This window comes from Marmota monax, unplaced genomic scaffold (genome assembly GCF_021218885.2).
Source record: "Marmota monax isolate L192 unplaced genomic scaffold, Marmota_monax_Labrador192_F-V1.1 WCK01_AAM20220418_F8-fsc00098, whole genome shotgun sequence".
Classification (NCBI taxonomy): Eukaryota; Metazoa; Chordata; class Mammalia; order Rodentia; family Sciuridae; genus Marmota; species Marmota monax.
In genome coordinates this window covers 6,064,296-6,089,137 of record NW_026694639.1, presented here as the reverse complement: position 1 = coordinate 6,089,137, position 24,842 = coordinate 6,064,296, and the positions used below count along the sequence as shown (strand labels likewise).

Here is a 24,842-nt window from a genome sequence, read left to right as displayed (position 1 = left end):
GTTTGGAATTATGTGTTTCTGTAACATGACTGAGCATTTCCTGACTGATACGCTGACTAATGTTTTCCTACTTGATGCATTGTTGTTGTTTGTTTGTTTGTTTCTTGGGTTTTTTTTTTTTGCAGTGCTGGGATTGAACCCAGGTCCTTGTGCATGCTAGGCAAGCACTATATCACTGAGCTGTATCCCAATCCCTTTTTATTGTATTGTGAATCAGAGTTTTTGTGAAGTTACCCAGGCTGGCCTTGAACTTGCGACACTCCTGCCTCGGCCTCCTGAGTAGCTGGGATTACAGGTGTGCACCACTGCAGTCAGGCAAAATGTGAAATTTCTATCAATGACCTAGTCCACGTCAAGTTCATTTTTATGGTTGCTTATTTACTGACTGAACCTCTTGCTTTGTTACCTAATCATTTAACTACTCAACTGTTATTAACTACACATAAGTACTTTGTTTTTCCCAATTACTTTTAAGCCCCTGGAGGTAGAGATTGTATATTGGTTTCCTTTCTTAGTGACCTCACTGTATCCATAACAAATCATCCATAAATATTTGTTGAATTAAATTCACTGGCCAAAATTGCATGAGTAAGAAATGCTGATGATACAATGCTCAATATGTTAATACATATAAAAATTTAAGCTTTATTATTTTTAATAAAGCTTTTAATATGTGTTTTTTATGAAATAAAATTTAGGGGGAAAACGTTACTATCTGTTTAGTTGATCCTAATAACACACACTCTCTCTCTCTCTCTCTCTCTCTCTCTCTGGTATTATAAATCAAATTTTTAGAGAACTCTCAAATAGTTATTAGAAATTATAAGTAGTTTATCTTCATGAATATCTAGTACCTCTATATATGAAAATCATAACAAGAAACATTCATTTTTAAGAAACAATGAAAATTTTTTTACAAAATGCAGTATTTATGAATTTTAAGACACCTGAAGGCATAAAGAAAGGACATCATTTGTGATTGGACCCTTTGAAATATTGGCCTGCACATATAAGTCCTGAAAAGAATGCTATTCAATACCAAACAGACCTGCAGCAATGGTAGGTAAAGGTCCAGCAGGAACATCTACTGCAAACCACTCCAGGAGGAATCCCTTCCCTGAGATTGAAGAGTCAGAAGAAAACTGAAAGGTCAAAGAATTTCTACTGGAGCTAAAAGTTTCAGGCTGGGTACCACAGTAAGTTCCAATTAGGATGGAATGAATATCCAACCCATCAAAAATCTGCATGTAAAAAAAAAATCAGAGATATTATAATTAGACAATTACCTGTATTTCTCTCCATAAAAAGAGAAAATTTTAAAGATGCCTTGTATTGCTACTTGATTATAATAAAAAAATAAGCAAACATTTTATTTCAGTTTAAAACAGAAATGCCATTGATGTAAATTATTATTACCAATAATTTAAGGAAGTTATTTTAAAATATTTATAGCTTTGTTGCAGAATTATATTAATAAACATGCTCTGTGGGATATAGCTTATTAGGTGATTTATAGTAAAATTTGTATGTGGAAAAGCAGAAAGTAGGAAAGTTACTCAACAATCATACTTAATGTGTTCTGCAGCCTCAAAGGGAGCAATTAGGAAAAAAGAAGAAAAAGGAAAAATTTAATGAGAAAAAGTGTGCAAACATCCTAAAAGTCAAATCTCCACATAAGAAGAATCAGTGACAAAAATAAGAACTGCATCCTGCAGTACTCAGCACATTCAAAGTCGTCAACTCTTTAATTTGGTTTAAAATATTAAAATGTCTATTAGAGACACATTTTGTCATGGTTGCCAAGTAATCGGCCACAATTTCATTTACAACAGTTATTATAAAATCCTCTCCTGAATCTAATTTTTTCAAATTATGTAATAATTGTTTCCTTGTATATTGAACATCCCCCCATCAGGTACAGGGTCCTACTCAAGGCAGACAGCATCAAAGATGAATAAGAAAGGATCCTGTCTGGAGGTATGTGATAGTGTTTCTGTTATTCCCACAGTAGCCGAGGTCTGAATGGCAATTATCACCCAATTATTGGATTTATTTATTTATCCATGATCCTTTACATTTTCAACACTCCAACATGAGAACAAACAGGATAATGGGATACAAGACAGAAAAAACAATTTGTACATACATGCATGCTTAGACAAAGCCCAATAAGTGAATAACAATAATACTCAAACAAAATATCTTTAGATACAGAATAGAAAATAATAAATATAAAACTGGAATCACCTTTGTTCGGGTAATATAGAGGTACTAATCATGATTTAGGGCCAACCAATAGCAACCAATCAAAATTATAAACATTGTACACAGAAACTCACCCTTAGTTTGTCATAATAGCAGTTGTGAGTTGCTTCAATGTCCATCTCCAAGATTCTCCCCTGGATAACTTGAGATGCATTCACACTTACTGTCCATTTGTAGTTGGAGTTGTGGGGGTAATTTGCTGGCCAGAAGGGAGAGGCGATTTTCCCATGAGTTCCCACAATATTATCATTGCCAAATACTAGGAGGGAAAACAGAGTAGTAAATCAGACCTACTTATAATAGCTCTTTGATCAAATAAAAAACAAAACAAAACACAAGGGATGTTAAAAAGGATAGACTTCTAGTGGACTGTGATTTCCTTTCTGACTACTGAAAGAAATATAGCTTCCCTTTTGGATTCTGGATTCTCTATTAATTCCTTGGAGAAGGGTGATTTTGAGAACGGAATTCCATCTCCTTGAAAGGTTGCCTGGTCTGAAAACAGGAGACAACTTCCCATGTGAAAAGGGGCTCCCAGACCTCAGGGATGCTGGAAGGTGCTTTACCTATTTTGCTTTGTTTTGTTTTGTTTTAAAAAGGGAGTGCTTTTCTTTTTAAATCCTACAAGAGAAACTGAACAAACAGAATAGCCCATTATAAAAAATCTGAGTTAAAAAATAAAAACAGTTAACATTTTATTCTATTGGAAGAATATTCTGTAGTTCAAATATATAGGCACTTATAATCAATACCAAGTAATATTAAATGTTTTTATGGGATCAAATGAAACACATTTGATCGATGATATATCCAACCTGAACTATATCAGAAGACTCTTTAAAACAATATCATAAAAATTTCAATTTGGCATTAGACAGAAACTAAAGCTTAAAAAGATATTCGAACTATTGAGAATGTTCTCTCTTGCTCTCGATGAACCATTCATATGTGCTTTAGATCTTCTAATATACCTTATAATATTGGACAATATTGGAGAAGAGCTTAGAGTTCAGGATTCTTTAATGCATTACTGAAAATTTTGTTATCATGTCTACTTTATAGGACATATTCTTGGAGCCATCAAAAAATAGAACAACTTACTCTTAGCAAATGTAGCCTGGAAGCCCATTCCACTGCCTGAGCCATCCGAGACAAATCTGATCCACAGAATATGCCCCAAAACAGATGAATAATTGAGTGGTAGGAAGTTTCCACAGTATCGTCCCACTAAGGGACCCGTGGCATTTCCTTCCCGTATCTCCACAAAATCTCTGCTACAGTTCTGAGAGTCTTCCAACTGGAAAGATCTGATTTGGAGAAAACAAAGTTAATAGGGATTAAACTGAGAGAATCATCTTTCGGGTTATCCTGAATCACATGCTGGGTTAACGAGTTCACTTTTTGAAAACTTTCTTTAATTTTGATCACAAGGCCCTTTGGCTATAGCAAAATATTTCTTTCACTCAAATTTGTTGAAATGCCTGTATAAGAGACACAAAGACAATATGCTACCCTCAAAGATTTTTTTCCTCCTAGTGGGAAAAAACTGGGCAAGAATACAGAAATAATAATAACGATAACAGTAATAATAATATCGCAAATATTGTTGGAACTATAAAGCAATAATATAAGAGCGGGCTGGAATTGTAGCTCAATAGTAGAGCATATGCTTAGCCTGTAAGAGGCCCCGAGTTCAATCCCCTGCACCAGCTAAATAAATAAATAAATAAACCAACCAACTGGCAGAAGAGTTTTGAAGCAGCATTATCCCATCTGATTGTTGGGTTCAGTAATAGATGGATGAAGAGATTTTTTGAGATAGAAATGTAAGCGTTAGCCTATTAAAAGCACAGAGTGCTGTCCAACAAAGGCACCTGTTCAGAAAAGGGTGGGGAATACTGTAGAACCTGCCAGATATCCGGTTTGGTTAAAAAATTGAGCATCACCAAGAAGCCACTAAGAGATGTAGCTGAAGTGGCATGATGGGATATTTTTTTGGTAGAGTTTAAGTTCCCTGCAAAGGCAACTTCTGGATTGGTAGAAAAATGACAGGATTTATAATAACACAGGCTGGTGTTCAAATGTGGCCCATTTAACTTGTCTTATATTCTTGCAACCGTGATGTGAATGGGGTTTGGCAGATAGGAAATGACAGCCATGTCATATGATTGTTATAAGCAACACAGATAGAGTCTGGAAGACCCAGGTGCTAGATGAATGCTTTTAAAATTTGATCTCAACATTTAAAAAGTTGAAGGAGATTAAGAAAACACAGTTTTGGGGTGAGAGTGGACAAACAGTAGAATGAAATAGGAAAAAAAAAATTCCAGAGGAGAACTTATAAAAAATATAGAGTCAATACAACATGATGCAAGGTACCAAGACAATTTTAAAAAATGGTTTGTAATAATTGAATATCCTTATGAACAGAGAAAAATAAAAGAAAGAAAAAAACTCAGCTCCCGCATCTCTTCATATATGGAAAATAATTTAATATGTCTCATATATGTAAACATAAAAACCAGAACCGTAAAACTCCTAGAAGAAGACAGAAGAATACCTTTGCAACTTTGATAGGTAAATATTTCTTAGAATGCAAAAAGCACTAATCATAAGATAAAGAATTGGTAAGCTTAATTTCATCAAACATATATCTCCTCATTAAAGACATAAGAAAATGAATAGGTGCTATGCACAGGGACACACACCTACAGTCCCCAACTAGGGAGGCTGAGGCAGGAAAATTGCAAATTTGAGGCCAGCCTCAGCAATTTAGTAACACCTCAACTATTTAATGAGAACCTTAAAAATAAAAAGGGCTGGGAATGGGGCTAAGTGGTAAAGCATCCCTGGGTTCTATTCAAGAAAAAAAAAGAGGGGGAAGGAGGCAGGGAGGGAGGGAGGGAGGAGGAAGAGAGAAAGAAAGGGAGGGAAAAAAAGGGAATAGGCAACTTACAGACTGGGTAGGGTGAGGGAAGTTACTTGCAAAGCATGCATCTAACAAGGGACTCAAAGCTAGAATATAAAAGGAATTCCCCACACAATGAAAAAACAAATGAATTTAAAAATGGACAGACTTGAATAGCCATTCCTAAGGGAAGGTAAATGACTGGCCTATGAGAACATGGAAGTGCACCACGTGGCTCCTCATCAGACTGGCCATTACTAGGACTACCAGACATTATTTACATCCATCAGAATGGCTAAAATAAAAAGACTGATGAGATCCAACGTTGACAATCGTGCAGAGAAACTGGAGGTCTCATCTATTTCTGGTGGGACTGTACACCCACAAACACTTCAAGAAAATACTGGGAAGCTTCTTGTTAAATTAAATACACATCTAATTTAATTCCACTCCTAGGTATTTACCCAAGAAAAACAGAAACATAGGACAGATCTCAACTTTGTAAAAGCTATCTATGTTAAGCCCTAGGTCAACGTTATTCTAAATGGAGAAAAATTGGAAGCATTCCCCTTAAAAACTGAAACAAGACAGGGATGTCTTCTTTCACCACTTGTATTAAACATAGTTCTGGAAACTCTAGCCAGAGCAATTAGACAGATGAAAGAAATTAAAGGGATACAAATAGGAAAATAAGAACTTAAACTATCACTATTTGCTGACAACACGATTCTATACTTAGAGGATCCAAAAAGCGCCACTGGAAAACTTCTAGAACTAATAAATGAATTCAGCAAAGTAGCAGGATATAAAATCAACCCACATAGATCAAATGCATTTCTGTATATCAGTGACAAATCTTCTGAAAGAAAAATTAGGAAAATACCCCATTTACAATAGTCTCAAAGAAAAGAAAAGAAAAAAAAAAACTTAGGAATCAATCTAACAAAAGAGGTGAAAGACCTCTACAATGAAAACTACAGAACACTAAATAAAGAAATTAAAGAAGACCTGAGAAGATGTAAAGATCTCCCTTGTTCTTAGATAGACAGAATTATAATTATAAAAATGACCATACTATCAAAAGCACTATACAGATTTAATGCAATTCAAATTAAAATCCCAACATCATTCCTTTTAGATATAGAAAAGGCAATTATGAAATTCATTTGAAAAAATAGGACAGCCAGAATAGCCAAAGCAATTCTTAGCAAGAAGAATGAAGCAGCAGGAATCACAATATCAGAACTTAAACTATACTGCAGAGCTATGGTAACAAAAACTGCATGGTATTGGCATCAAAACAGACATGTAGATCAATGGTACAAAGTAGAGGACACCAAGACAAACCCACATAAATACAGTTATCTCATACTAGACAAAGGCTCCAAAAACATACATTAGAGAAAAGATAGCCTCTTCAACAAATGGTGCAGGGAAAACCGGAAATCCATATACAGCAAAATGAAATTAAACCTCTATCTCTCACCCTGCACAAAACCCAACTCAAAGTGGATCAAGGACCTAGGAATTAGACCAGAGATTCTGCACCTAATAGAAGAAAAAACAGGCCCACATTTTTATCATGTAAGCTTAGGACCTGACTTCCTTAACAAGACTCCTAAAGCACAAGAAATAAAATCAAGAATCAATAAATAAATTCAATGAGGGGCTGGGGTTGTGGCTCAGCAGTAGAGTGCTTGCCTAGCACAGGCGAGGCCCTGGGTTCGATCCTCAGCACCACATAAAAATAAATTAATTAATTAAAGATATAATAAATAAATTGGATGGATTCAAACTGAAAAGCTTTCTCTCAGCAAAAGAAACAATTAATGAAGTGAAGAGAGAATGGGAGCAAATTTTTACCAAATGCACATCAGACAGAGCACTCATCTCTAGGATATATAAAGAACTCAAAAAACTTTATACCAAAAAAACTACTAATCAATAAATGGGCTAAGGAAATGAGCAGACACTTCACAGAAGAAGATACACAATTGATCAACAATTTTTTTAAAAGAAATGTTCAACATCTCTAGCATTAGAGAAATTCAAATCAAAAGTACTCTAAGATTTCATCTCATTCAAGTCAGAATGGCAATTATCAAGAATTCAAGCAACAATAAGTGCTCGTGAGGATATGGAGGAAAAAGTACACTGATTCATTGTTGGTGGGATTGCAAAATGGTGCAACCACTTTGGAAAGTAGTATGGAAATTCCTTACAAAACTTGGAAAGGAGCCACCATTTGACCCAGCTATCCCACTCTTTGGTCTATATCCAAAGGACTTAAAATCAGCGTGCTACAGTGATGTAGCCACCTCAATGTTTACAGCAGCTCAATTCACAGTAGCTAAACTGTGGAAACAGCCTAGGTGCCCTTTAATAGATGAATGGATAAATAAACTGATATATATACATGATGGAATATTATTCAACCTTAAAGAAGACTGAAATTATGGCACTTACAGGTAAATGGGCAGAGTTGGATAATATCATGCTAAGAGAAGTAAGCCAATCTCCAAAATCCAAAAGCCAGATGCTTTCTTTGATAAGTGCATGTTGATCCATAATGGGGAAGGGGTGGAGGAGAATGGAGGAACTTTGAATTGAGCAGAGAGAAGGAAAGGGAGGGGAGAGGGTGTGTGTATGGGGGAAGATGGTGGAATGAGACAAACATTATTACCCATATGTATGGGTATGATTGTACAAATGGTGTGACTCTATATCATGAACAATCAGAGAAATGAAAAGTGCTCCATTTGCGTAAAAAATAAAATTAAATTAATTAAATAAAAAATTTCTCTCTCTCTCTCTCTCTCTTTCTCTCTCTCTCTCTCACACACACACACACACACACACACACACTCACACACACACACATTTTGACTGCTATACTGCCTGACATTGTCATGGGGATTAGGGACAGAATAACAAAGAAAATTAGACATTGTGCCTCTTTTTTAGGGAGCTTATTCTAGGTAGGAGGAAAGATACATATACAATAAGGCGATGGTAAGTTCTAGCAGGAAAAAAATAAAGTACAATAAAGGGCTATTTTAGGAAGGACATCAGGTTACATCTGTCATTTAAAAATGGATGCTGTTTTCAACAGCAATTTAAAATAAGATGCCTAGGGATAAATGTAATAAAAGACCTATTAGACCTTTATGGAAAAAACCTAAAATTTTATCCATGAACATAAAAAAGACCTAAATTAATGGAGAGATAGCCCAAGTTCAAGAATGTGAAGTGTCACGATCATAAAGATGGTAAATCTTCCAAAATTAATTTATAAATTCAGTGCAATTCCAGTCCAATCAATAAGTGTGGTTCCATGCATGTAAAATGTAAAACAGAAAGCAGTGCTCCATGCAGTGGGGTTGGATATACCCATATATATTAAAGGGGTGAAATATGTACAGAAATGATACATGTAACATCCAAGACCTGGGTTACTGCTGTGACAAGAAGGTAAAGAAAGACAGATGGAAATTTTGCTGCCTTGTAACATTTTTCTTACATAAAAGTAATTTTTAAAGAAAAAGATAATCCAATTAGTAAAAAGGAGAAAAAAAAAAAGAGGAAACCAAGTACAAACTATTCTTTTTCCTTAAGTTATTGGAGGGAGATTGGCTAAGAGGCAGGACAAGACCAAGAAAGAATGGCTTAAATGGCTTAATAAGATTACAGAGAAAAATCCATCAGGAGGGGAAAAAAATCTAAAATATCTCAAGAATAGAAAATGTGCTGTATCTTTCAGTCAGGCTGAAAATGGTGTGTGGTGAAACTCCATAGTGTCTGAGGTCAGCACAGGGCTCCCCTGGGCCTCCATCCCAGCTAATGGATTAAAATGCTTAGGGCAACCAGCTGGGAGGCTCGGCCACCTGAGGCCCTCCACGGGCTCTGAATCAGGTTCATGTTCCAATGTTCATTGCTAACCAGAGCATGGGAGCAAGCTGATCATTCCGCTTTGTTCTACCACCCCCGCTTCTCAAACCAGATCCCAGCACTGGTAAATCTCTTAACCAGAAAAACAGAGTTGGTGGCTCTCAAGATCCCAGTAAGTGGGTCATTACAAGACAGATTGTCTCGACTATATTCTAGACGCAGGCTTAGCAGCAAAGGAGGACTAATAATTGAGAAGCGAAGAAATTAGGACATATCCACATTGGGCAAAGCAAAGTATGTATTTATCTTGCCTCCCTTTATTCCCTTGACAGTCTTGTGTTTTGCAATATGAAATGCATACCTACAATCACTTTTTTTAATCTGCAAGAAAATGACCTAAATCCATCTTTTAGGGAGACTGCCGATTTCCTGCTTAAATCCATGCTCAAGTTTACTACCCATAATATTATCAAAATGCAAGATGTGATAAAATTGTTTTCTTCTGCTTCTCAGAAAGCAGAAATGGAAGAAAGGGAGATTATTTTCCTCAGAAGGGGAATTGCATGAAATGACCTCTAAAATCTTTCTGCTCGAAATGCCATATGTGGTCCTGAAGCATCAGCATCACCAGAGAGTTTGTTTGAAATAAACAATCAGGTCCCACTAACTAACTGGATGGGAACACTAATTTAGTGAGAGTCCATGTGATCAATAGGCACAGTAGAGCTTTGCCTAACTGTCCAGATCACAAAGTGAAGGTGTGTTCTAGCACTGTACTATAATCTAGTGCTAAATAGCAAAAACAAAACAAAGCAAGACATTTCATGAATCATGATAGAAATCATGGTAGGTCAATATTTATAAGAAACAAACTAGCCAGGCACAGTGGCACATGCCTATAACTCCAAGGGCTCAGAAGATTGAGTCAGCAGGATCATGAGTTCAAAGTCAGCCTCAGCAAAAATGAGGTGCTAAGCAACTCAGTGAGATCCTGTCTCTAAATAAAATACAAAATAGGGCTGGGGGTGTGGCTCAGTGGTCGAGTGCCCCTGAGTTCAATCCCCAGTACCTAAGGAAAAAAAAAACTAACTTTTTAAAAAGCTTTATATTTACTGTAAATCTCTGCTTTAGGCCAGTACCTTTCATAAACAAACCTATCTTTTGGCTAAGATTGTTAGTTAAAAATACAATGTGGAACAAAAATAATACAATCACTGTTTCTCGTTATCTCATGCAGATTCTTGAACCAAGACCAATCATTTTCTAAAAGCACTCTGCAAGCAGAAAATACAATTTCTGCTAATTCCTTTAAATATCTGCTTTATAAAAAAAATACAAAACAAAAAAAAAACCTCTCCTTTTTAGGTTTTATTTCTCCCTTCTCTTTTTGTTGCAAATCCAACCATAATTTCTCCAGTTTTTCTCTCTATTCAATTTTACCACCACAGTATCCACAATCCAAACCCTGTGTTTGAGAACTTGATGTGATTCATATGTTTCTCATATGCTTCTCACAGGCTCCAGGGGGAAAGTTTCTAAGTATCCATCTGGATACAGTTTAGATCAGAGCAGAAATAACTCAGAAGCCTTGCCATGAAACCATTCTTATTACCATCTCCATGTAAAAAAGCATCTTGCCTTCCACAGAATTCATTTTAACAATAAAACTCAAGCAAGTAACACAAAGTACTCAAAATTAACTTCTTCTAGGCGAGCAAGGAAACAGCTGAGTTGCTATGATTTTTTTGCACAGCAATTGAGACACAGGGTCCGTTAAACAGTAAAATGGATGAAACTTGCGCTTGAATACATAAGCTCCCATCTTCCATTAGGAAAGTCCACTGTTGTCCATTTGGATTTATTTGTGAAGTAGCAGAGAAGATATTTTGGAAATGGCAGAGACTGAGAGAATTAACATTCACCCAACGCTGAGCAACACACTTGTGCTATACGTTTCAAATTTGACATCTTTAATCCTAGCAGTGGTCTTAGAAGCTTGCTCTTATGACCACGCTACAGATGAAATTCATCTTTTGAGGTTTCAATTAAAAAGCCTCTGATGTTCATTTATTAATAATTCATCAAGAACTGGGATCTTATCTCTCTTAAACATTACTAGTACATAGCCGGGTTTCTGACAACCACTGAATGTCAGGGTGGCCATCAGTGTGAATTTGGTGAAGACCCAGAGGAAAGTCATTTTATCTGCAAGTATGAGGCCCACTAAGCCACAGGAAGGACCCTGGACTTCACCGTAAGGACATCATGTTTTGTTTATCATTATCAATAAAGCGTCTAGCATGGGAGTAGCAAGTGCCTACTATGTGCTTAGAGTCTTGATAAGCATTTGCTTAATAAAGGGATAAAGATGTCAGGTAAAAATTATATACATAGGTTTGTCCCATACTGAATTTTGTGCCTTCAGTAAAGACAAAGAGGAGCTAAAATCTCCTTCCCTTGTGGCAGTCTAAATTTGTACTGCCTTTCAGGCATGCAGAGGGTGGCTTTGTCTTAGCACAATGCCACATGCACCCTGAAGAGGCACTATGATGGATTAGAGAAAGCAACTTGAGATATTTGAACTTGGTCCACAAATAAGTTGTTGTCTCATATTTTTAATCAGCTCTTGCTGCACAGATTCTAAGAAGAGCCAGACTTTTGAATAAATAGGAAAGTATCCTGAAAACAACCCTCTCATCTCAACATTAAGAAAAGTATTGGGCTGGGGATGTGGCTCAAGTGGTGGTATGCTCGCCTGGCATGGGCGTTGGTTGGATCCTCAGCACCACATAAAAATAAAAAATAAAGATGTTGTGTCCACCGAAAACTAAAAAATAAATATTAAAAAATTCTCTCTCTCTTTTTTTTTAAAAAAAAGTATTGCCTTCAAAACAGAATTAGCAATTCCAACCATAGCCCAATAATATGTATCACTACAATATGGTGCACAGTTTTAATTCAAAATGGCAATTTAAATACCAAATTATCCTCACCCAGGCATTTGTTAAGCATCCATTAGCAAGGTGGCACACCACAGTACCCCTGTATTGGTTGATCAAAAAATCCTGTTGCACACACCATGTGTTTTTTTACATCCACTTCTGGGAGATACTATTATTCCTGTTTCATTTAAGTAAGATGACTAGGAATGTGACAGGATCTTACTGATCTACATCCATAGTCCCTATTCCAAAAGTGCTAGAGTTCAATGAGAAGCACGAGAGTGATTTTGCAAATCAACTACTAAGTTCCAAAAGAATTTCCAAACTCATTCTTTTGATAGTAAAAGAGGGCAAAGTGGATTGGGGTAGGGATAAGGCACAGGAGTGAAGAAGTTTAATTGATATGGAGCTCTCCCTTGGAAGAGAGGATGTTAGCGATGCTCTGAAAGAACCAATGTACCTGATTCTAACAAAAGATTAAAAAAGTATAGTTCTCTGAACATAAATATTTCCCAAATTTATGGACCAAAAGCTTAAGAATGTAATGCTGGTAATGTCAGGCAGGACGCTAGAACCACTCTTGAGAGAATCTTAACGCTATTTATAACCCAAACTATGACTAAAACAGAGGAAATATGAAAAAAGATTTCCTAAAGTTCCCACTGTATTCCTTTAGCAGTTGCTTGGACACATATGCTGTTAGTTGTCCATCTTATTAGTAACAGCACTTCCTTCCTGCAGATTCATTAGCACTGAAACAATACCCCATAAAAAAGGATTTACATAAAAGACAGCTGGAGTCGGTTGCCAGGGGAACTGACAATGTTCCAGACACATTCCATATTAGGAGGATAAACTTCGGGGTAGCCAGGGCTGTCCAAGATGCCTTCGGCCATGTGGAAGGTTCCACCACAAGCTAGAAAAAAAGAAAAACAAAGGGAGTGTCAGAGTAAAGATGGGTGCTGGCCAGTTAAGACAGAGCAGAGAGAGCACTGGAACCAGCATTAAGTGATTGGAATCTCCATCTCAGTTACAAAAACCCGTGTCCTACATAAGGAAAAGATTCTAGAAACTGGAAACCAAGAGCCCCACAGTGGCTGGATCAGAAAGGATCTCTGCACTTTTTCTAAAATCTTTTTTCTCCCCATGAACTATACCCGGGTAATAAAAGACTTGTTTTTAACCCTACAACCATTTGGTTTTTCTGAACAAGATTATTTTCTACCCTGGCCTAGAAGAGAAGGCAGATTCCAGCTTCTCCTTCTCAGAACACTGGACACACACACCCACCTTCTAGCTGGGCTTTAGCTTTTTAGTACCCCAGGACTGAGAGTTGAAACAGCCCTCTCCTGGCTAAGAAGCCCAAGGTGGCATGGTCTCTTTCCTTTCCTCTCCATCCGCTTCATCGACCCTGCCCTCCCTGTCAATACCCATACCTTGCCTGAGCCCAGCATTGGGGCTCAGGAGACAGAACAGCCATGTGGTTGTCCATCCATAGGAGATGGAGGTGCCATCGGATGCTGGCAGCCAGGGGCCAACGCAACAAGCATCACCAGGACACAGGTCAACAAGTCAATTGAGATCATGAGGTAGGGGGCTAAAAAGATAGGCAAGTTTCCAGCCCCTTCTCCCCCCAGTATTCCCAGAACTTGAAGAAGGTCAAGTGAGCCAGAGAGGTGATTCAGGAAAGTAGCCCCAACTTTGAAAAAGTCCTAAACAACAAACCCAGGACTTCCACCGCACTCATGCTGACCTAGTCCAGCCATTTGCTAAAGTTTCTTACCCGATGTGGATGCAGCATATGTGGCATGAAAACCATCAAAATTCATTCCGGAATCAGAGACGAACCTCAGTGTCAGGGCACTGCTGAAGGATGTGATGGGGTGGGGCATGGAGGTGCCACAATAACGTCCTAAGTAACAAAGATGGTGACAAGAAGAATGAACGGTGATCTGGCAGAGGTCATAAGCACAACCCTACTAGAATCACCAGAGACCCAAGCACACAGAGAAGTCACGACCAGAACCATCTAAGTCAGAGTTGGTGTTTGAGGCAATGCCTGAACATTTAAAATAGAATTTAAATACAAGCATAGGAGAGATGGTGATACACAGATAAAGAATAAGAGAGGGCTAGAGAAAAAACAGACGTCTTGGCTCTAAATGTACTAAAGTAAGACACAGCAGGGACCTGCACAATTAATGCACTATTACTCAGAGTCTCAAGGAACTGTAGGGGAAAAGTGTGGAAGCTGGAGCCAGATGACCAGAATTCAACTCTCGGCTCTGCCATTTACCAGCTACCAGACATGAGGCAAGTTGTACAGGCTCTGTGCCTTGGTTCTCCATATGAAAAGGGGTAAGCTGAAAATAATAAAACCTGTATCCTAAGGGCTTGAGGATTGAATTCCTATTCAGAGAGTATTTAGAATAGTATTCACATAGCATGGTATATAAGTTTTTGTTAAAATGATAAATGAGCACACTCTCATCTTTGGTCAAATGTTTATGGACAATTATCTCAGGCAATTCAATGAGAGGTGTGCACAAGGCATAGGGTGTTCACTGATTGCCCTTTATTGTCTCCATAGGCAAACAGCAAAGCAAAATCTCTTCTCTGACAGAAAGAGGCTTGTGTAACAAAACTAAAAAAAAAAAAAAAGTAAATTCACAGAGAAAGCTTAAATGACCTGAGATGATGTTACTTGAAGACATTTAAAAAATTAGCAGCACATTTTAATTTTACTGGGATGTCTAAACAAATTTTTAATTTAATTAAGTAATAAAAATTGTTTTTGCTTCCACTGAGGACAAAGAAACAGGATCTAGGTGAATGTAAGAACTTTTTTTTGAATATTAACAAAAAACTCCTGACAATTCTAATGCTGAAATGGCCTTCATTCCACTACTATTTCAGGCAGTTGCAATTTTTAAATTTTCTAAAAAAAAAAAAAAATACACACACACACAGACACACAAACTATTCATATCCTTGAATTTAAGTGAGCTGAGTTTCTTGAACCCTACGTTAAATCCTGCTTTCCTACCCTCTAATTACCTTTACTTGGCTCATGCTACTCTTCATATTTATTAGAAACATTTAGGCTTGAGTGGAAACCTATAAATATGTAGGTACATAAACGAGACACAGCCCAAACCACAGCTGTATTTGAGTATGCACTGCAGTACCTCGGAGGGGTGCATCATAGTAATCGCCATCTAAAACTTCTAGAAAGTCGTGTGTGCATCTTGTACTGCTTTCAAGTCCAAAGTGGGTAAAGGAGAGAGTAATATGATTGACTGTAAGAAAAAAAAAAGGGTGGGGGGGAGATTATTGTTGAACATATTGCTAAAAAAAAACATACACATAGAAATTTCACTTGGGATAACCTCAGTTGAGGGTCTTCCAGCAGGGAAGTAAGAAATCTAGCAGATTTGCCCAGTGGTTGAGTGAGAAAAGAGGGGGGAGGGGACAACTTCTCTCCTCAAGGATTTTCTTTTGAAGAGCAACACAATCAACACAATGAATGTTTTTGAAAGAGCCTGTAGAATCTGCAATGCTGGTAGTTGTAAATAACAGGGCTCTTGGATAGACTCTCCCAGGAACTCTGGGTCTGCCTTGCTGGAAACTCCAGTCATTACACATTGTTATCTGTCCTTACCATGTTCCTCTCCTCAGCCTTTTTCTCAGGAGAACAGATTCCAGAAACTTTGAATCTTTACATGTACTTGTCAATGAGACATTATTTTCTCCCTGGCACAACACATTGTAGCCCACTCAGGTTTATTTTAAGGCCAGAGCTAGTGCCCTGGAGGTTCAGAGTCATTTATTAAGAAAGCTTTGAATTACTTGCAGAACATGAAGTGCCCGGTACATTTTCCTTTTGTTGTTCTTCCAGGGTCCCTAATCTTCAGAATAGGATCTTTTCCTGTTGTTGTCCTTGAAGCACTGAGATCTTTCATCTAAATGCTTTACAACTCATTAGAAAATAATCCTTAGGCACAAAACTGCTGAGCTCAAGGCAGGGGGCTTCTTTCTCCAGGCTCAGTTAGGGCTCTACCCTCTCCAGTCTGCAACTGGCTAAGGATTACTGGCCCCCACATCTTATGCATATCAACAAAGATGCTGTTGATTTGTTAACTCTTAACACCACGAAGGAAAGTGTCAGATAATATTTAAATCAAACACTCCATTTTGTAAATCATTTTGTACTGGGGGATGATAAGTTTAATTGACTTGCCTATTTTCACATAGGTCATTAATTCCTGAACTGAGCAGAGAAGCTATTGACTTTCCCACATTGTGTCTGAAATCATAAAATTTTTTTGCTGAAAACCTCAAAGGAGGGCAGGGCTCACATGCAACAGGATTCATAATGGCCCCATCCCCTTTGTAGTCATTTTGTTGTGTTGCCTGGGGGAGTCTCCTAATTCTCTCTGCCAATAAAATGTGAACAGTAATCCTGAACAACAGACCATTACCAGGTCAAAAAATAAGATTCTAGATTCCAAAAGAAAAGAAAAGAAGCACTTGTTGAGTGTTTCTACCAGGCCCCTGCTGAGATTTTTAAATTATATACATTGCAGAAGAGGCCAGGTTTATAATCAGTTTCCACTTGGATTGAAGATCTATAAGCTTGTGGCATTGTATTCTTGAACCGTGAGGTATTTCTGCAGCCTATGATTCGCATTCATCATTTGTTCATAGAGCAACTGTCTTGAGCTTCTACCATACTTGAGGCACACATGTCAAAACCATCAATTATGTTTGCTTATTCTCAGTATCACGTGCCAATCAAGACAACAGAGTTATATAGGTTTATTATTTTTCCCCCCCAATGTTGCTAGGGCCTTGAAAGTTTGAAACAACAACAACGAAAAAACAAACAACTTTTACATTAAGATGAATCAGTAAAAATTACTTCCCTGTCAGATTAGGAAATGCTTTTTCTTGTATATATCAGTAACTGGGACTTTCAAAAGAAGAGGAGGAAGGCCATCAATTGTCACCACCAAGCAGATGAGAACATTACTCATAGATTGACTTCCCACAGACACGTCTGCCCGAACACCTTTCCTTTCTCATTTTTGTTACTTACACGGAGGTTGGGCTTGAATGATCCAGCTGCAGTTTTGATTGTTTGGATACTTGGCCGGGAACAATGGAGAGTAAATAGTATCAAAAGAGTCAGTGAGGATTCGGCCTCCACACTCTGGGGGATACAAACACACACATGTGTCATGTACTTTTGATTTCTACTGACTGTACAAAACCGTTATTTGATGAAGGAAAACATAAATGATTTTTTTCCCCTTATTTCTGAAATGCATGCCGGGGAAGTTTTCTGCCAAGGAAGCTGCACATAAACCATCATAAAATGGGAACACACTTAACATTTACAACGATATTCTTCAATTACAGGAAGTGGGGAAGAGGCACGAACAGCTTATTAAATGGCTATGGATTGTCTGAGTCATTCAAACAAAACTCTGGCCTGATTCGCTTACTCTGTCCACTCGTAAATTATAAGTATAGGGATGAGCTATTCATAGATGACTTCTTCTGTTAAGGAAAATATTGGTCGAACAGACTTCCTAAGAATAATAACACACTATCTCAAAGTTCGGTGGGAATCCCAGAAGAGGGAGAAAGTATTGCTACTGGAGAGCAAAAGAGGAGTCGCCTAGGAGGCAGTGGCTCGTGGAGGGGGAGGACTAGTGGTCCAGGGAGGAGACAGTCTGAGCAAAGACACCAAAGATGTGTTTGCTCAGGGGGTTGTGGGGTGTCAAGTGTGATGCAGCAAAGAGAACAGGGCAGGTTGTAGGACCTCTGGCTAACATCTGGAGAGAAGCTTTGGCTTCATTTTCCAGGCTTGTGGAGACAAGGCAGAAACTAGAACCTTCGATGGTGTGAATGGAGCAAGGCTTTTGCAAGTAGCCTTGGAGGAAGATGGGGCAAGGGGTGGGTGAGCTTGAGGAAGCTGTTATAGTAGTCCAAATAAGAGCTAGTGGGGACTTTTCAATCTGAAGCAGCACTTAAATGAATAATTAAATGTTAAAAAAAAATTAAGATGCTTAAAAAAAAATTATTGAGACACATGGATACAGTCTGTCTTGTTCCAAAGTCTACCATCCATGGCTGGGAGATCTAAATTCAGGAACTTTCCCCATCCAGGGCCCTTTAATATAAAATACAAGCAAGTCTGCTGAAATGGGTGTAATGGATAAACAGACAAAAGTTAGTTTGAAATGAATTATCTAAATCGTCTACCCAAAAAGCATCACCAAGGAGGAGCCAATCAACCATCCCTCCAGCTCTGAGTTCCTTCTATGGCTGAAGCTGGATAAAAGGTTAATCTGTACAAAGGATCGGATGAAAGGCAATGGATGAAAAGGTCTTGGAGGAAACACTGAGAATCAGTGACTCTAGAATAAAAAACAGTGGACACAACACTGACTCTAGTATTAGTGGTACCTTTAAATATTAGTCTGAATTTTTTTTTAAATTACACAGTAGTTTTGAGAGAGATGCGCATCCCTGGGAAATCAATATCATCTAAGTTAGACAAGGATAAAAGTACCAGCAGTTGGAATAATTATGAGACATAGCTTCCTAGTTCTATGTAAATTTTTGCATGTTGAGTGGGAGGTGGTGATTGGTTTCTGAGGACTTGTCTCATTTTATTATAGCACCAACAAGACACTTAACAAATTTCTCCCATGTCTGGGGAACCACAGGGTACTTGCCTTGCCTGAACTGAGCTCGGAAGCCCCTGCTCTGTCTGGAAGGGCCAGACTGAAATCTCACAAAGAGGCTGTTCCCCGAAGAGGTGACGGGGTTAGTCGGCTGCTGTCTTCCACATACCCTGGCAAGGCGGCTGCTTGCAGAGCTGACACCATCATATGTCTGCAAAGATAGAAGATAGGAAAACTGGTTCAGAACTTCAGGCTTTCTTCTGTGAGGACCTCAGTCCATGTGCACTTGGGGAGCTAGTGGAAACCCACTCATTTGCTGGAACTAGTGAAACTGGCTTTAGTTTATTGTCTTGTCATATACCTAGGTTCATGAGAATAGTTTTAGTTAATCTTTTGTCGCTGTGACTAAAAATCAATACCTGACAGGAACAACTTAGAGGAGGAAAAATTTATTTTTGCCTCGTGGTTACAGAGGTCTCTGTCCACAGATGGCCAACTGTGGTGCTCTGGGCCCAAGGTGAAACAACATCATGTTTGTTTTCCTCCGCTGAAGGGCACAGCGGAGGAAAGCTGCTCACCTCATGGTGGAGTCAGGAAACAGAGAAAGAGGTAGGGATGGGGCCACAGGGCAGATGGACCCTTCCAGGGCACAGCTGCAGTGACCCACCTCCTCCAACCATACCTCACCTGCCTCTAGTTACCACCAGTCTGTCCATTCAAACTAGGATGGACTGAGCAGGTTACATCTCTGACAATCCAGTCATTGCACCTTAAACAGTCCTACACTACACAGGAACTTTCAAAGGTTACTTCATGTGAGCATGTTGGTGCTCATAAGAAGAATCAGTCATTGATCATTTCTAGGGATACCCTGAGTATCTGGCAGGAATTTCTCTGCCAGAGCCACTGTTAGTTCTCTGGATGTTTTCATAAATACTGGTCCCTTTGACAGCCTTCTTACCTCCTTTCACCTCGGGGTAGGTCATACACTCAACATGAATTGAGAATGTTTACTGCAAGAACAAATGCAGGAGCAAATAGTTGAGAAACAATGATGCGTAACCATTCATTGTCAGAAACCGGACATTTATTGTAACTTTTTGTTCTTCATAGGGTCATGGTCAAGAAGCAAGAGAAATGGCATGCTTCCAATGTGAGCCTGATTGAGAAAATTATCTCATTTTTTAAAATTCTTTTAATGTCTGGGGCTCTGACTCTGCCCAGTACTATGCTGGAACTTATCTGTCCCTTTTCCATTCCTGCCAATGGAAAAGAGGCTACATCACACAGACCCCAAATCTCGGTATCAATTTATGAAATTGAAGCTTAGACATCTATTTGCTTGGAACTCTGTGTCCAGTATGGATTTTTGAACACTTTTATGTGTAAACCAGGGAGAAATGAGTTACTTGTCTTTGGATGACATTAATAATATCTGCCCTTCATTATGTGCTTACTATATTCCAGAAACTGGATTCAGACCTTCACATATGCTCTCCATTTTATCCTTCCAGCCTTTGCTAAGACCCTGAGTAATGTGGCCAAGTCACACAATTCCTAAATAGGTCACTTTGAGCCATATGGGTAGACTTTAGAGTCCAGAATTGAAAATCTTTCATTTAATTCAATGCAAGGTATCAATTGAGCATCATAGATGCAATACCCTGCCAACCACCAGAATGGGATGTAAACTGTGAGATTAAAATATGGCTGTTTAACTGAAAACAAATTGCCATTCATATTTTATAAGACTATCTAAAAATTAAATTATGTTTTCTTAACCAATTAAAACTACGGTTTCTATTTTTTTTTAGATATATATGACAGTAGAGTATATTTTGACATATTATACATACATGGAGTATAACTTATTCTCATTAGGATCCCATTCTTGTAGTTGTACATGATGTGGAATTTCATTGGTCGAGTGTGCATATATGAACATAGCAAAGTTATGTCCAATTCATTCTACTGTTTTTCCTATTCCCATCCCTCCTCCCTTCCCTTCATTCCCCATTTGTCTAATCCAGTGAACTTCTATTCTTCCCTCCCCGCACCTCCTTATTGTGTGTTTGTATCCACTTATCAGGGAGAATATTAGGCCTTTGGATTTGGGGGATTGTCTTATTTCACTTAGCATGATAATCTCCAGATCAATCCATTTACCAGCAAATGCCATAATTTCATTCTTTTTTTGTCACTGAGTAATATTCCATTTGTATATATACATTTTCTTTATCCATTCATTTGTTGGGGGACATATAGGTTTTTTTTTCATAGCTTAGCTATTGTGAATTGAGCTGCTATATACATTGATGGGGCTGTGTCACTGTAGTATGTTGATTTAAAGTCTTTTGGGTATATACTGAGAATTGAGATAATTGGGTCAAATGGTGGTTCCATTCCAAGTTTTCTGAGGAATCTCCATACTGCCTGTTTTCCAGAGTGGTTGCACCAATTTGCAGTCCTACCAGCAACGTATGAGTGTACCTTTCCCCCAACATCCTCACCAACATTTATCGTTTTTTGTAATTTTTTAAAATATTTATTTTTAGAAGTAGTTGGACACAATACCTTTATTTTGTTTATTTATTTTTATGTGGTCCTGATGATCGAGCGCAGGGCTTCACGCGTGCTAGATGAGCACTCTACAGCTGAGCCACAATCCCAGCCCCATGTATTTTTGATAATTGCCATTCTGACTGGAGTGAGCTGAAATCTCAGTGTAGTTTTAATTTGCATTTCTCTAATTGCTAGAGATGTTGTGCATTTTTTTCATATATTTGTAGACCATTCATATTTCTTCTTCTGTGAGGTTCTGTTCTGTTCTTTTGCCCATTTATTGATTGGGTTATTTGATTTTTGGTGTTAGGTTTTTTGAGTTGTTTATATATCCTGAATATTAATGTTCTATCTGAGGTGCAGGTGGCAAAGATTTTCTCCTATTATGTAGGATCTCTCTTCATGTTCTTGATTGTTTCCTTTTCAGTGAAGAAGATTTTTAGTTCGATACAAACCCATTTATTGATTCTTGATTTTACTTCTTGCACTTTAGGAGTCTTGTCGAGGAAGTCAGTTCCTAAGCCGACCTGATGGAGAGTTGGGCCTACTTTATCTTCTGGTAAGTGCAGGGTCTCTGGTCTAATGCCTCGGTCTTTGATCCACTTTCAGCTGAGTTTTGTTCACGGTGAGAGATGAGGGTTCAGTTTCATTCTACTATATATGGATTTCCAGTTTTCCGAGCACGATTTGTTGAAGAAGCTGTCTTTTCTCCAATGTGTACTTATGGAGCCTTTTCTAGTATGAGGTAACTGTATTCCTGCGGGTTTGTCTCAGTGTCTTCTATTCTGTTCCTTTGGTCTTCATGTCTGTTTTGGTGCCACTACCATGCCATATTAGTTAGTGTAGCTCTGTGGTGTAAATTAAGGTCTCGTATTGTGAAGCCTCTGCAATACTTTTCTTTTTTGCTAAGGATTGCTCTGGCTATTCTGGGCCTCTTATCAAAATACAGTTTCTAATCTAGTAGAACTGCTTTTTTGGACATTTCAAACACCTGAAACAGTAGCCAAACAACCTGTAAGCCATTATTAAACACCTCTTACTACAACTACATTCATACTTCCACATATTCTTAAATATTATCACCATTGGTTTATTTCATGTCTTTACTATGTTTTTAGTTGATTTTTTTTTTTTTTACCTTTCTAAGCTTGTAGCTGTGATGTCTTAGGGTTTAAGTAATGTTCTATTATTACTATCCTGGTTTCATTATTATCAAAAGATAAAACATACCTTCTTAGAACTTCTGGGGTTATAGAGCTGGGGAACTCAGGAACTGACTTGATCAAGATACAAGAATGCTTACTTCTCTCAAGATGATTTGTTTATTTGTCAGAACAACATTCCTTACTTTCTTTAACTCTAGTGAAATGCTGGATTCTGTGTGTGAAGTTTATAGATGACCTCCTCCCTGCAAAACCTACGAAAGTTAGGAACTTTTTTCAAGTCTACAGACTTACAAAGATAAACCTCTTCTAGACTTTTATTTCTCTCCAAATTCAGAAGTCCAGTGAGTAAGTAGGTATTAATTCTTCTTTTTCTTTTCTTCTTCTTTTTTTTTTTTGGTGTGTGTGTGTGTGTGTGTTGGGGGAGTGCTGAGGATTGAACCCAGGGCCTCGTGCATGCAATGCAAGCACTCTATCAACTGAGCTATATCTCCAGCCCTAATTCTTCTTTTTCTAAGCCCCTATTTTTGCACTAAATAGTTGCAATTGTCTCAAAAGAAAAAAGCAAATAAGGTTAAAAACTAGGAGGGGGGTGCATATTAGAAACCTCAGAAACCCATATGAATGAGCATTTTCCTGAGGATCCCTGAAAGGGACACATCTAGGAGAGCTTCCCAGACCCTCCCCTCTCCCCTCAATTCCCAGAATTATGGGCACTCTGCTGAATTTCATCAGGCTGAGACATTCCTTCACATAGAATGGATCCAAAATGGAAGGTTTTCAAATGCCCTTGAACTGAAATTATATATCAATGCAATGCCAAATGTGTGAGTGTGTTGTGATTTTATAAGCACCATAACAAATACCTTAATCTAATCTGCAAGATTATGTGACTTTCTTTTAAATTTAGAAAATGACATAAGTGTGCTAGTCATTAAACTACAATCTTGTCCAATGTAAGCTAACAAGTTTATCCAAGATCATATAGCTAGTCATTAGCAGTCTCCTCTTACCAAGTTATATGTTGTAGCACATCACTTCTCTTTAAAATGCTTGTGATGGTTGTTAATTTGTATGTGTGTATGTGTTTGTATGATTGTCATTTTATGAAATTCGAAAGCCTCAGACTATAAATAAGGTAGTTTTTTTTTAACTCCATTTTGGAATATGAATTCTCTTGAGAGTGTTAACTTCTATAATATGAAGTCAGCATTCTCACATTTAAGGTTATAATTTGCAAAGTTATAAGAAAAGCATTGTAAGGAAGGAAAGAAATATGAGAAACCTCATTCTTATTTATTTTAAATTATGATATCAATATGCACTTCCCTTATTTCCACTTACTTACCAAGGCAGTGCTAGTAAATTGTAGTACTATTGGCTCCACCTATAATATATTCATAAAACTTATATAATTCTTACTTACATCTACTGTCAAGTTTTCTATGCCTGGAATTGATTTTGTGACCTGTTACTTAAGTAGTAAATGTCAAAGCAATATACAAAGAAAACAAAACTTTGTACATCTCAATTTATTCATTCCTAGATCACCCTCATGAAATTAAATTTTGAGTTCAATCCACAAAATATAAAGTAGCCATTATTTTGGGGAGTTCCAACCTGTAGGTCAGGCCAAAATGCCTGTAGTTCGACTCCTTTGTTGAGGCTTCTGCTGGGCTGTACTTTCAGCAAGGTCACAAACACTCTGATCCAGCATACGCACAGGTCATGAACATCTGCTTGTGAGCATGTGCTCACTGACGTAACCTGCTGCCAGTGTGCCTTCTTTGTCTGGCCTGCACATAAAAATGGCCTATGCAGGGACTCAGGAGGCAAATTTTGGTACTGACTGGGAGTTGAAGCTGGAGCTAGGGCCTGGCTAAGGGCTATTGCTACCTCCAAATACAGCATGTCTACTATCCCAACTGCATCTTGCATCTTATTCCACCTGTTGGGATCCCAAATCTGTTTCCTGGATCATCGGCTCATCTTGAAGAATGAGTATCCTGAATACAGGACTTATTACAGTGCTATTGGAGCCCTTCACACCCTGAGCTCCAGTCAGAAGTGAGAAAGAAGGCAAAAGCTTATGAATTTTCCACACTTGACATTTCAATACCTTGAGGAGATTTGGGTAAATGTCAACCATTGCCAGGGTTAACACGTGTCAATCTTGTCATATGTCAAGTGACATGTGGAGGAAAATCATTTGAGTGGGAGAACAGCATCCTCTCCTGATGACATTTAGAATTCTGGGGAATCCATGCTCACAGTCCTTAGGAATGGAAATTGGAGAAAATAAAGGAGCCAAGCAATGGGAACCTTTGCCTTCCAATACACTTAATGGTGATACAAACATGTATTATTTAAGAGCATATATATTTAAAGTTAGCAGCACAATTCCTTTTAGAGGGAAAAA

The 24,842-nt window shown here is 38.0% G+C and overlaps 1 protein-coding gene across 1 annotated transcript in view; it reads right to left on the bottom strand.

Annotated features, from left to right (window-relative positions):
* Positions 1 to 24,842, bottom strand: part of Cubn (cubilin) — a 283,244-nt gene that overhangs the window by 100,452 nt on the left and 157,950 nt on the right. Inside the window, exons 32-39 of the mRNA XM_046423004.2 lie at positions 18,750 to 18,909; positions 17,102 to 17,215; positions 15,192 to 15,302; positions 13,787 to 13,915; positions 12,787 to 12,919; positions 3,367 to 3,572; positions 2,340 to 2,524; positions 1,049 to 1,241 (exon numbers count right to left, since the gene is read on the bottom strand). Of these exons, the coding sequence (XP_046278960.1) occupies positions 1,049 to 1,241; positions 2,340 to 2,524; positions 3,367 to 3,572; positions 12,787 to 12,919; positions 13,787 to 13,915; positions 15,192 to 15,302; positions 17,102 to 17,215; positions 18,750 to 18,909 (1,231 nt within the window). The remainder of the gene's footprint in view (positions 1 to 1,048; positions 1,242 to 2,339; positions 2,525 to 3,366; positions 3,573 to 12,786; positions 12,920 to 13,786; positions 13,916 to 15,191; positions 15,303 to 17,101; positions 17,216 to 18,749; positions 18,910 to 24,842) is intronic.